At 35.7% G+C, this 14,603-nt stretch overlaps 1 protein-coding gene across 1 annotated transcript in view; it reads right to left on the bottom strand.

Annotated features, from left to right (window-relative positions):
- Window positions 1-2,911: 2,911 nt before the first annotated feature.
- The window catches only part of Vegfc (vascular endothelial growth factor C), a 100,931-nt gene continuing 89,239 nt past the window's right edge, over window positions 2,912-14,603 (bottom strand). The window contains exons 5-7 of the mRNA XM_057752673.1: window positions 8,939-9,045; window positions 8,310-8,643; window positions 2,912-3,402 (exon numbers count right to left, since the gene is read on the bottom strand). Coding sequence (XP_057608656.1) covers window positions 3,288-3,402; window positions 8,310-8,643; window positions 8,939-9,045 — 556 coding nt within the window. The 3' untranslated portion in view covers window positions 2,912-3,287. The remainder of the gene's footprint in view (window positions 3,403-8,309; window positions 8,644-8,938; window positions 9,046-14,603) is intronic.

The following is a 14,603-nucleotide window of genomic DNA, read 5'->3' on the forward strand; positions in this document are numbered from 1 at the left end:
TTTTTAAGATATTTATAAAGAATTTCTGCTTCTATATGTGGCAACATTTGACATCAGGAAGTCAGAACGAACAGTGCTTCCTACCTATCCACATTACTTAGGATTAAAGATCAAATTAGAAGGACCGCATAAGGGAAGTAGAGTTTTTATTAATAATTTTACAAGTGAAGCATTTGAGTGGTGTTTCCACGAAGTTCTTAGTTGTGGTTTTGATTTCCCTTTTTAGTTAAGACAAATTGGAACACTACAGACAGGTCTTTAGACACAACTTTCATCCAGTTCTTTCTCTTCAAAGCCTCAAATGCTAATACTCAGGGACATTGGTGATTTTCTTAGGGACATGTCAGAATTTAACATGGTCCATTATTTATAATTCAGTGCCCAATTAGATTGGACTCTCTTACCACAACTTGCCTCTTGAAAGCAATAAGTTGCCATCTCTGGGTTAAAATCTCTGGGTCCTGTAGTTGAGCAACCGTCACTTTCAGTTAAAAAAAAAAAAAAGGACCAAAGAACATCAGTTAAGTATACTGAGAGATCAGCTAGTAATTATAAGCAGTGTTTTAAAATGTGTCACTGATTTTCTTAAAGAGTTATTTGTGCATTGTATGTGCATTTTAAAGGATTAAATAATGTATTAATTTAGAGCATTCTAGAACTCATAAACTCAGAAGATATCTTTTGGAACATCTTCTAATGAAAGTTTGTGCTATGCACACAGCAGAGTCACAGAGAGATGTGTGAATCTGAAGATGTTCCTTCATCCCTATCTACACATTCTAGGTTGACTAAACTTAGACCATAATGATGCAGGATTCTCCTCTGTATGCTGCAAATATGTTTTTATTACCATTTATTTAATAAAGAAGATGTTTTGACCTATGGCAGGGCAGAATATAGCTAGGCAGAAAGTCCAATCGAAGATATAGAGAGAAGGAAGGCAGAGTCAGGAAGACGCCATTGTATCTGATAAAGGAGAAGGATGCCAGAACCTTACTAGTGAGCCACAGCCTTGCGGCGATACACAGATTAATAAAAATGTGTTAAGATGGAAGAGCTAGTTAGAAACATGCCTGAGCCTTGGCCAAACAGTGTGGTAATTTTGTGTGATTACTTGGATCTGGACAGCCCGGAAACTAGAGTACAATCTCCGCTTAAACCATAATTCAGTTTTCCAAAGCTCTGACACTGTGGTAAAACTATTCTGTGTGAACACTCTCACCTGAAACACCCACATGTTCTCACCACGGAGTGGCATTCCTTTTAGAGCAAGGTGTGCACAGATGAAGGCTTGAGTCCAGTTTTGAGAATGACCCTTATTCCCTCTTGTAGAGCATGTGGTGAGGAACTTACTCTTATGTTTACGCAACTCTGTTCTAAGTGGTACACACACGGAGGAAAGGGTATTTTTAGACATTCTAGTAATGGAATAGTTTCACTCAAACAGTTTGTAAATATTAAAACTTCCTTCAAAAGCAATCTGGAAGCTAAATCTTATACAACTGCTTAGCAAAACATTTTTTGCCTTTAGTCTTTTAGACTGAGAATAGAATATTAGATTTCTGCACATGAAATGTTGCTTATAAACTTTCCAAGTTTGGATATATTAGCTGTTGCTGGGAGCTTCTAGTGTTTTCTCAACTTTATCTTTTGGATCAACCACGGTATCTTGGGATTCTTTGCAGAGTTGAAGAATATTCTCACTAATTTTTAGCTTTTTGTTAAATCACATGTGTGGATATTCTAAACAACTGTTCAGCTCTCACCCCAATCCATCTATACTGATGACTCAAAAAACCCATTTATTACAATGTGTTGAAGTGGGATTTTTTTTATGGTCCACATAAAATTGTTTTCAAGCTTCTATGGTAATGTGTTATCTTTGTCTATGCTACTCTTGGTTTTCAATCAAAATTATTACATCGCCAGGGACAAATAATTTTTTTGTCTCTTGAATACTTCTGGCTTTAATTTTTAGTTTAGTGATTCTTTTATTGTTTTGTTTTGCCAATAAATTTTAAGAAACACAAGACTTAGATTGATATTCAAGCTAATTCTTAACAGTCCTTGTATTGGGTTCAAACCTTCTTTACAAAGCTTCAGAAAGCTTACCAAATGAAGCTACAATACTATTTGCTAAACTAATTATTATGTTCCAAATGTATGAAATCAAACAACAATTTATCACATGGATAGTAACTGATATATAACATGTTTTGCTTCATTGTTGGAGCCAATGAGTTGAAAGATGATTTGAATTTTGGGTGAGTTTCAAAGATGGAGAACACTGGATGAACATGGATCATGCTATGCTGTTGGATTCAAAGAGGTTGACCATGATTTTCCTCTTTAAACGATGATGAACTCAGTTTAAACATCCTGATGTTATCAAATTGATTTTTTCTCTCACTTTCTTTCTTTTTCATCAACCTTAAAAAAGTAGGCTTTTTCAGTCACAGTCCACATTTTCTGGCTTTGTGGGAGCCTAGACAGTTTGGATGCTCACCTTCCTAGACCTGGATGGGGAGGGGAGGACCTTGGACTTTCCACAGGGCAGGGAACCCTGACTGCTCTTCGGACTGGAGAGGGAGGAGAAGAGGAGTGGGGGGAGGGGGAGAGGTGTGGGAGGAGGGGGAGGGAAATGGGAGGCGGGGAGGAGGTGGAAAAATTTTTTTCAGTTAAAAAAAAAAAAGAAGTAAGCTTTTCCCAGTGTATCCAGGATGTAAGTTAACGCACAGTGCACTTGATATCTGCTTTGAGTATGCAGAGTGCTCATCACTACGAAATGGAAGACAACTCATAAATCTGTGATGTGAGAATTTTGGAAGATGACATTCCATTTTCTACAACTGGAACATGATGTAATACGGCGATGGATAGAACTTCACCATTTATAATACAATTTTCACTTTATTTTAAACATAGTTTGAATGTTATAAAAATACTGATCACAGTGAGCTTTACCAATTGTTATTGCTATAAAAATGAATGCAGGAACAATATTTTTAGTGGAAATAAATTATATAGTCATTCTTTTTTTTTTTTCTTTTTCTTTTTAAATCACAAGAGAAAACCCTCGGCTGTCTGTCACTGGTAGAAGAGCGGTCTTTGAAGAAGCCTTTTCCTACGAGCACCAGTCCATTCCTGCAGCTCTCCACATGGTTCAGGAAACACAGACTTGGGCCTCTGTTACCGTGGTCCCACAGAGTCTTTCTGAGCACAAACAGTTCTTTCGTGACAACAGTTTTTCAAGACAGTAAAATGATGAACTGAAAATTGGTATGATCTTAGCTCATATGTGGTCTTTTCCAATATGATGGGACACAGCGACATACTTCTTCACTAAATGACAGTCCCGGGTCACAGTGCTTCAGTCGATTTGTGCAGGGTCGTCTGTAACAACTAGAAAAACAGAGAGAAACACATATGGTGAAGACCAAGGTAGAGATTCATGATGCTAAAAATCAGCTTTTATGTTTTCTGAAGTTTAAACCCAGAAAAATTACTAATTTTATTAAAATGTGTTTATAGGTTTATAAATGTTTAAGTGTGTGCTTATGCTTTCGGAACTGTAGGAGAACGGAAAAGCCTTTAAAAACATGTCCCAGTTGCTGACATAACAATGGAAAGATGGGCTGTTGTAAGCATTAGTTCTTTTGAAGTACTTTCTACTTTGTGGATGAAAGTAACATAAAACAGAAATTTTGAAAGTGAATATTTAAGGTCTGCTGATTTCCTGTGATCACATAAACATGGCAATGTTCACAAAAGTCTGGCATGTGCATGGGACCCAGACTTCCAGGCAATTAAACCCAGTCATCTTGGCAGGACCATAGTCTTTGGCTAGCAGCCCCATCCACACTCTTGTGTTTTTACTCAGCAGCTGGCTGGGTAATGGTGGGTAACTCTTCATTCCCCACCTGTACTCTGGATGGTGAGGGAAAACATGATTCGCTAGGGCCTTCTCCACCCGCACTAGACTTCCAGCTGCTGGTAGTGGTGAAAAGACAAATTTCTTTCATTTAATTTTTGGAAGTTCTGCTTGCTATAGTGAATTGACTCTAGCTTTGAAGAATGTTATAGAAGATGAGTACGCCTCCCTGTGTAATGGGCTAGAAAGGAAAAGTGAAAGTGAACTAAAAGAGACCCTTAAACACTTCAAATTTCATCTCATTTGATATGGAAAGGAAAGCATAGCCAATGATTTTTTTGAAGTATTTTAAATTTTTAATTTTATTCACTTTAATCTCTGAAAGTTTCATGTGCATATACAATGTCTCCTTATTACTCTTTCTCATGTCCCTGCCACTCCTAATCCTCTCTACTAGTCCCTCTCACATATTCATGACTTTTACTTTGGCTTTTGAAACATCCTATCATTCATTTTAACCATGGCCAGCTGAGTGATCACTGGTTTGGAAGTATCCAGTAGAGTAGGGGGAAGGACGGGTCAGAGGTGGGTATAAAACTAATGGCAATCATCAGGAACAAAGAATTCAGCAGTAAGGGGCTGTGTCCTTCTAACCCTAAGCCACTATGAGCATCTATAACTACAAAGAGCTCATGATTGGAATGGCTGTGCCTTTCCCAGAAGAATTCTGCAGCTCTTTGCTCTATCTTCCTAGCTCTTACATTCTTTCAGTCTTCATCTCTAGAATGTTCTTAGAGCCTTAGAGCAGGATAGTATAAATGCATTGTTAAGAACTTTTAAAATATTCATAATTACACAATGAATATTTATTTATCAAAAAGGCGTGTGATTTTTAATGGTCAATGACAGCTGATGATTAAGGCAGTAAAATGAAAATACATTCTGCCTTTTTTCATTGAAATAAATATTAAGAGAAATGTGCATATATATATATACTTTACAATTTTCTCTTTTGCTCCATCTATTTGATACCATAACCTATGGAACCATACACTTAGTGTGGCTAGAAAACCAAGGACACAAAGAGTTACAATATGTATAATAACTCAGCCTAGGGATATAGTTCAGGACTGAGAGAATTGCTTCATGGCCACTTGACCAGGACAACCAACTTCAACCTTAAATAGCAGAAAAACAGGAAAAGAATTTATGAAAGACGTGTCATGCTTGTTCAGCAAAGATATATGATACAGATATAGTCTACTCAACAGCTAACATGATAATTCTCTGTAGAAAATTTAGATGTCTGGCTAGTCAAAATGTAGTCTCAAAAGATTCAAATTTGTTAATATATACTAAATTCATTGAAAAAAAAGATTCAATGTGAAACATGGCTTAATCAAGTTTGCTGAAATATAACAGCTGTATTCATTTGGATATAATAGAAACTACCTTTTGGTAAGTACAGTAAAATTGGAAAATGTGTATTATTCAAAATGTTTTTCAAAAATAAGTATTAAGATTTATATAAGAAACTCTTCAACAACACAGGAAAGAAAAAAATATCAACGAAAAACCTGGATTTAGCGGTGACCCATTATGCAGTAACTACAAATGACAGTTCTTCAGAATTAAAAGTGAAAATAAGAACACAAAGTCTCAAGACGCAAAAGATAGCCTCTATTTAAGGAGGTACATGGTTAATGATAAATAGTCACAAGGATACAATATTAAAAATAAAAAGAAAACAGCTTTTATTTTAGATGTTGAAAGGGTATTGTTTGCCCATGTCTAATTTGTGGACGGAAGAAGATATTCAATGAAAGAGAAAAATTATTGAAAATGAGGGCACTAAAATCTCATGTGCTACGAGAAGAGAATAAAAGCAGAAAAATGGTGACATTAAACACACTGGTAGTTCTCAACCTATGGGTCATGATGCCTACGGGGAGTCGAATGACCCTTTCACAGGGGATGCATATCAGATATCCTATATATCAAATATTTACAGTATGATTCATAACAGTAGATAAATTACAGTTATAAAATACCAATGAAAACAGTTTTATGGATGGGGGGGGCACCACAACATGAGGAACTGTATTAAAGGGTTCCAGCAGTAGCAAGGTTGAGAATCACTGTTCTAGATACATATGGCAATCTTTACGGGATCCAAAAACTCAGAGGCTTAAATGCAACTTAATACAGAGACCTCTGCCAGGCTATGGTCCCTCCTTAGACTGGAGATGGAAGAGAAGAGAAAACCAATGCCATACAAAGAGGAGCAACTCCGAGAAACAGCATGAGGTGTTCTCAGCATCAAAGTTAGAAATCTGTATTCTTCATGAACTGAGGGAGCAGGGAGACAGTAGAAGATACTGAGGTAATTTAAGCAGAGGCAAGGCTGCTGGGCCAGTATCGAAGGAAAAAACTAAAACATCCCAAACAGAGGTCTGGATTAAACAGTAGTCATCTTATCTTCTGAGATATAAGAGATACAAATTCAGACATAAATATAGAAAGTCTTTGAGTCCAAGAGCCTCATTTTTGTTTCTTAATGAAAAAAAGTACAAAACCAGGCTGTAATATAAAAACAAGTGACAGATGTTGCAACCAGTAATGACAGAGCCTTTTAAGGACATTTCAAGAGGTTTTCTTTTCCTACAGTCTTTTTTTTCTTTTTTTTTTTTTTTTTTTTTGCATTGGGGGTTGTAAGAGAATGTTTATCATGTTTTGTTTGCTTCAGTGACTTTAAGACAAATTAAAAGTCCTAAACTCTTTTAAAAAAAAGTGAATGATGGAACAGAAGAGATGACTCAGTGGTTAAGTACTTGCTGCTCCTACACAGGACAAAGGATCAGTGTCCAGAACCCAGATAATTGATTTATAACTGTCTAACTCTAATGCCTGAGATCCAGTGTCCTCCATGAGCATCAGGCACCCACGTGGTGCACAGAACACACATGCCTATGGGTAAAATACCCATAGAGGTTAAATAAAATAACATTTCAAAAGTGAATCTTGAGTAATTTTCAATAATTTTGTTTTTAATTTTTAATTATGTGTTTAGGTCTGTGTTTGTCTCTGAGCATGTGCATGTGGGTTCAGCTGACCACAGATGCCAGAAGAGGGTGTTGGTTCCCCTGTAACTGAAGTTAAAGGCAGTTGCGATCTGTTTGAAATCAGTGCTGGAAACCAAAGCCAGTTTCTCTGAAGGAGTACCATGTGTTCTCGATCACTTAGTCATTTCTCAAGTGGCTCGACTAACCTTAAACTTGACAAATCTAGAGGCATCTGAGAACGTAGTGAATCTCAACTAAGGAAGTGACGAGATCAGACTGGCCTATGTCCGTGTCTGTGAGACATTTTCTTAATTGTTAATTGATATAGAGCCAGCCCACAGTGGATGGTACTATCCCTAGACAGGTAGGCTTTGATCCTGCAAGGAAGCCTGATAGCAAGCCAATATAACGTGTTCCTCCAGGTTTCCTTCAGTTCTTGCCTCCAGCTTCTGCCTTGGCTTCCTTGGTGATAGAGTCCAACCTGGAAGTCATATAAGATATAAGCCCATTCTTCCCCGAGTTGCTTTTGGGTATGGTATTTTATCACAGCAATAGAGAGCAAGCTAGAACGTTTATTCAGTTCTCATTAAGAATTCAGTGTAAATATTTCATTTTCAGATAAAATTCTTCAGAAAATGGTGCTGCGTTTTATTTTTAAGCTTTAAAATAATGCACTGGACCCGGTGGTAGTAGTGCATGCCTTTAATCCCATCACATGGGAGGCAGAGACAGGTGGATCTCTGTGACTTCAAGGACAGCCTGGTCTACAGAGCTAGTTCCAGGACAGGCACCAAAGCTACAGAGAAACCCTGTCAAAAAAAAGAAAAAAAAAAAAAAAAAAAAAAAGATGATTCATTTGAAGCATCTGGTCCTAAATTACATCTGAAAGTAAAATTTTTGAAGGCATCAGACATAGACTGCTGAATGCATTTCTAAAATAATATATCTATCCTCTACTCATATTGGACTCTGCTCCATTAGTCTCTTGAACAAAGAATTCGTTTGGGGTATATTCTAGACTTGTGTTTGTGCCTTGATGTTTCTTTGTTGCCTTTGATATTACTCAACTCCCAGAGACCAAACGTACTTATGTAATCCTGGAATCCGTCCACTTAGGAAATCAAAGCAGGAGAATGCTAAGTTCTAAGTTAGCCTGGCTATATAGCAAGACTGACTCAAAGAAGCTAGAAACCCCACAAAAAGTCTATTGTTAAGAAAGAATAGCACTGATTTAAGTAATTGAATTTTTCCCCTCCGAGGGTTTATTGTCTTCATTCAAATAAGCTGCTGCTACTTGAGGTTGAGAAAAACAGCTCCTGGTTGAGAAGACTGCATGTTCTAGAAGGGAATTAGCGTTGTTTACCTAGACTCCTTACCTGCATGTTTGATGGTGGAATTTCTTCCCTTTTAGGAAGCACTTCTGTGTGTTTTCTGTACATTCACAGGCACATTTCCCAGGATTCAGCGGTTGATTTCTAGGACAGGTTCTTTTACATACACACTGGCATGTGTTTTCATCAAATTCTCTGTTGGCTCCACATGAGCTGGGGAAAAGTTTGTTTTTACAGACACACTGGCACGAGTTTCTGTCCAGTTCTTTGTGGGGTCCACAGCTGGATGGCCGAAGCCCACCTTTGCAGACACACTGGCAGGTATCTTCATCCAGCTCCTTGTTGGGTCCACAGATATCATGGAATCCATTGGTTGAGTCTAGAAGAACACAGAACATATTTACCAGACCTTAGTACTTCAGGATGTGGGATTACATACATGCATTCAAAATATCCTCCTTTTTCATTTTTCAGTAATGTATGTAAACACCCTTTAAATAGAAGTTAAAAGTAATAGCAAAGGAAGTAGCTAATATCCTACTTTGTACTCATTTCAGTAAGTGATGAGCAGAATATTGTGAGCATTTAAAATAGAAATATGTTCATCAAAATACAGATAAGATACGGACTGAAGTGGTTTTTTTTTTTTTGGTTTTTTTTTTTTTTTTACTTACCACCCTCAGCATTTGAATAAAAGATAAAATCCTGCTGGGCCAGGCATCGGCACATGTAGTTATTCCACACATAGTTTGCAGGACAAGTTTTGTTGGCTGCTTGACACCTTGGGGGAAGACAAATAAAACAGGAGCTAAAGAATGGTGTGACTGGCACAGAGAAGGATCATTTCCTTGCATGTGCATGTTACAAGTCAAAACACGGTTACAGCAAAGCTTGAATATATACAATAGAGGAGACAAACCATTAGTGTCTCCTCTAAAACTACCCCACCTCACCTGCTCCAGGTTCCAATCTGAGCTTACCCTTATAAGTTATAAGGCCTAAGAGGACTTAAACGTTTTAAAAGCAAGTAGGCGTCTTTGTATAATGACATATTGTTTGCCTTTCTAAAAAATGCAATGATGCCTTCTATATTACCCTGTAATTTCCTTTACCAAATAAAATATATATTTCAGGCAACTCTAGAGGTCATTTGATAATTTTTTCTGGGAGGACTTTTAGTGACATACAAAATTTCATGAAAAGATGTAATATGGTTTATTTCTTATAATAATAGTTTAGGTGGCTTTCAGCTATTGCCTCACTAAAGTACTGCAGCTGTGGTGATAGTCTCATAAAACACATTTACTGTTTTATTTCTGAAGCCTAGATCCTATAGCTCTAATATCACTTGATTAATGTATAATTCCCACTTTCCATCTTTCCATTCCACCATAAATATCCAAGAGCACATTTGGGGTTTTGGTTTTTTTTTTTTTTTTTTTTTTTTGGTATGACTATCTCCTTCCTTCTTTTCTTTCTTCTTACCCTCTTTTCCTTCCTTCGTACCTACCTCCTTTCAATATTCAATATTTGTTTTAGAAAACATTATGAACAAATTGTCTTCAGTCGAGGACTTAAATTACTCCTTGGTCGTTTGCCCTTGGCTAATAGGAACCCATTCATCTTAATGACTACAACATTGGGCACTTTAGTGTGACAAACCTCAGTTATTCACTACTCCACCTAGAATGAACCATTCTTCACAGAGCAATATTACTCTTTATTACCATCACCATCATCATCATCATTATTACTATTACTAATACTTTGGAAAAATGACATTTAGAATCTATCATTTGGGTTTAATCGTGTTCTGTGCCATTATATTCAATTGCTTCTAGATCATCTGAGTCAAATGAAGATACACTCTGCAGCCTGTTCTCCTGGTTAATGTCTATCCAGCAGACACCTTTCTTTTTAATATTCTAATAGTGAGAGCATTCATGAACCTTTACTACTTGACTTGTCACGGACATTGGTGTGGGCGTCAAAGGCAAATATTCACTTAGATATCACAAATCATTCATTTTAAAGCATTATTATAAACAACAGTATGTGGCGAAGAATGCTCCAAAATGCTACAACAAAGAAATGATCTTCAGACACCCTGAAATGTGCTCCAAATGAAGAAGAAACAGGTCACATGCTTTGGATGTTACTAAGAAAAGTTACATAGATTATTCAAGATGATGAAACACTGTTTCAAAAACATCTAAGAAGTACTATGAAACCACACAAGGAATTTGTTTTGGGCTTTACTTTACAGAAAATGCAATTCCAAATTGTGCATGCTTGGCAGAAAGCCCTCACTATTTAGTATAAGGCTGGCTTTGGACTTCCGACCCTTGGCCTCCCCAGTGCTGGAATCACAGACTCACCATCTCTGTGCTTATCTTCTAAATCTGTATATTATAACCATGTCTACTGTCATTTTGAGCATCACCTCTGATGATTTATCAGTGTTTTCCTTTCCAGCAGTCTACAGCAATTCTAAGGAAGGATCTATTCACATGTTTCAACATGGCAGCTTGTCTAAAGTGTCCCATGTTTCAGTCTACTTAGGGAGTCTGTTACAGGGAGTTTCTTGATTTAGTTTAAGTCTGACCTGTTAATCGCTATATTATTTTATACGTCATGGAAACTACAGTCTCTTGTAGAGCGTGAAAATAGTCTAGATGATAACCAAACAAGTATATGTAAAAGAATTAATAATTGATAGATGAATATAAAGCTTTTTAAGCATCTTAGATGCTTTCAAAATGTGTCTTTTGAAGACACTATGATTCATGGTAATTCATCAGAAATTAGACTTGAGGGCTAATTAAATTGACTGTATGTTTTCCCCTTTAAAGTAAAATTAAACATGTTTGCCACACATATTTTCTGCAATAAATATATAATTTTATGGGAGATAAGCATGTATGCACTTTTAGGCAAAAAGAAGAGCACTTATGTCCAAAACAAACACAGGATAACTAGGATTTTCCGTATGTTTAACTTCATCCTAACAAATTCCACTAAAATACTTGGGCTTCAACAGTCTTTATACAAATAGCTGCTTGCTTTATCCTGTGTATACTACATGCCTTTTGTTTTTACTCTTAAAGATAAAACATATTTACTTATGTGATAAGGAGTTAAGACTATGAGAAGTGTGCTCATTCTGATCCATACCCCAGTGTGCTATTACTTTTTTGTTTATATATTTTTGTTTATATATTTTAGTATTTCTTCCTGGAAAACAACCAAAACCAAAAATCAACACAAAGGCAACATGTTTAAACCTTGTTTGTGCACTTGGTATTTCTCGGAACATGCCATACTATCCTAAAAAAATCCAGTTAATCCTAAGGGAAAATCTCTACCCACTCCATTATTTTGTCACTGCGGTGGTTTGAAGGAGGGGCTCCCTATAAGTCACAGATTCTTGGATATGCGGTCTCCATTTGGTAGATGTTTGTGGTTTGCTAGAGGGAGTGACATTGACAACAGGTTCTGAAATTTCAAAAAAAACTGATGCATTTTGAGTCAGAGTTCTGATTTCTGCCTGTGGATCAAGTTCTTAGCTGTTGCTCCAAAACCACACTTCCATCATTCTCGCTAGGATGGTAATGGGCTATTATCCTATGGGCACTGGAAACCCTCAAAGAAACTCTTTTTTTTTTTAAATTGTTATTTTGGTTATGGTATTTTATCACAGCAATAGAAGAGTAAATAATAAGTCATTATTTTATATTTTAGTTTAATCATAAATATTCATTGTTCCTGATAAATTTAGAGTATTTATCAATTCTATAAACAAATATCAATAATTTTGTATGTATATTCTATCCAAACTTTAGCCTCCTGCCATAAAATAACCTTTAGTATCCTTCTACAAGTGGTGACAGCGCATATAGGTTATAGGTAGACATATAATACAATGATGACAAGAGAAAAGATTCCATTTTCATTTTGCCAAAATGTAATTTATCATACACTTGTCTGATGTGGTATTTTTCTAGTCACTGGTTACAGCTCTTATGTGGAACATGAAACCAATTAAAGAGTCAAAATACACATCTTAATCCCAGCATGGTGGCATATGAAATGAATTCCAGCATCTGAAATTCTCAGGGAGATACATCAGGAGTTTAAGATAATCCTCCTAGACTATATAATAAGCTTGAGGCTAGCCTGTGCTCTGTAAGAAAGCTTCTCTAACACACACACACACACACACACACACACACAAAATCAAAATAAAGTCAAAGTCATATATTCCCTAGTGTGATGAGATGGCGTGCATTAACACAGCCTACTACTCCGAGTGTAGTAAAGATGGATTTCTACAACTTTCTTTCAATTAGACACAGACACAAACATTAATATGCTCATATAAAGTCTCAGACACTGGTCACCTCTCCCACTTGTGGTATGTGTTTATTTGGTTGCAGTTATCCCTTTTATTTCAGTCTAAAATTTTGTCAAACAAAGATGCAAGCTATATAAATGGCAGAGTTACAGGAGTCCTCTCAGTTTCTAGCCCTGCACGTACTGAAGAATCTTCCCTTTTGGGGGAGCTTTGTAAGGTTTATGCCTGCATTTAAATATGTCCAACAAGGTGGGTTTCTACCCTTAGTAACCAAGAAAACAGAACCATTTTTTCTTTTACATAGAGATTTCTATTTTATAACAGAGCATTTTCAAAAATATAAATTTAAACATATGAACTATATGTGTAGACATAATTGCAGGAATTTACTTTGTGAATGTTATACAAACATCCAGATATGTATTTTCATGCATAGAAAATGCAGAGTCCACATAATCTGGTTGTGCCACCTCTTTTTCTCTTTCATGCTCATGCTGAACAAGAACAGAGGTTTTGGCAAACACTTTCAATTATATTATACTGAAATATTCTTGATAAAGCAAACTTCGGAATAGTAAGTAACAGTTTGCTTAAAGGTAAATAAGTATTTTGAATTCTAATAGTTTTTAAAACGCAATTTAAATTTCTAAAATACATGAGAAACTTCACACAAATAAGAAAATATTACTCATCATAAACATATTCTAAGTTGAAATCTGAAATTATGCTAGATATTATTGAATTAAAGGAACCAATATTTGAAGAAATATATTTTTATAACTCCTAAATGACACTCCCTCCTTCAGGTGTAAAAAGCAACAGCTTAGGATTTATAGCATATTATCCTAAAAAGCGAAGTAGAAACAAAAGTTTTAAATGTTATTATATTATAATGAAAGGAAGTATTGTCACGATAGACAGAAGGATTACCACAAAGTGTTTATTGCCTTTATGTTTCAATCTTCAAGTCATTTTCATGCTGTTGAAACTGATATTCAAAAGTAACGAATGATTAATGTGCATATATACATCTTTATAAATAAGACATCCCCTGTGCTTCATTTGCAAAACATATTACTTGAAGCATACACTTTCTGCAAGGTATAAAATAATTTTTCATGTAGATCTATGTGGGGAACCGTGTAAGTAAATACACCTTCTTACTTTCTCATTTAAACATTTTTATGAAGGATAAGGTTACTTTCATACGAATTATTTCATTATTTGAAAACTTCTGGTCATGAATTCAAGGATCTATGCATTTCTCAATGAGAAAAACTGGTGTATTCTATACTAAAATCAATTTTATTAGTCCATTTATATCTCTGAAAATTTCGAAAAATGTATGCATTGTGGGTAGAGTAAATTCTAAGTGTTGGGTAGCAATTACTACTCCCTACACTTTGAATCTTACATCATGCTACCTCATGCATGCATATTTGTGACTCATTTTCTCTACATTTTTGCACTGAGGTTTTGGGCAACAAGAGATCCTTGACTCCCCAAATCTATGTAAACTTAACTAAAACACACTACCACTTGTATTTGGTATTTGATAGAAATGAACTGAAATGTTATGATTATTCAATAAACCAGGTCATGCAGCTACTACATAACATTTTGTTAGGAAAAAAAAATAATGCTTTGGGGTTTAAACAATACTTCTATTGACTGAGTTTTACTGGTAAATTCATTCATGTCAAAAGGTCCTAAACTGAGCAAGTTAGACTATATCTATTCTATAGCTATACAAACAGATATTCATAAATATTCTATACCTATGTTTCTATATGTATAGGTATATATATTCTATATCATTATATATAAATACAGCACTCAGGGGGCAAGGCAGGAGGATCTCTGTGAGTTTGAGGCCTGCCTGGTCTACAAGAGCTAGTTCCAGGGCAGTCAACAAAGTGACACAGAGAAACCTTGTCTCAAAAAAAAAAAAAAAAATTTAAAAAAATAAAAAATAAATAAAAAAT

The sequence above is a fragment of the Chionomys nivalis genome, chromosome 20, assembly GCF_950005125.1.
Source record: "Chionomys nivalis chromosome 20, mChiNiv1.1, whole genome shotgun sequence".
NCBI lineage: Eukaryota > Metazoa > Chordata > Mammalia > Rodentia > Cricetidae > Chionomys > Chionomys nivalis.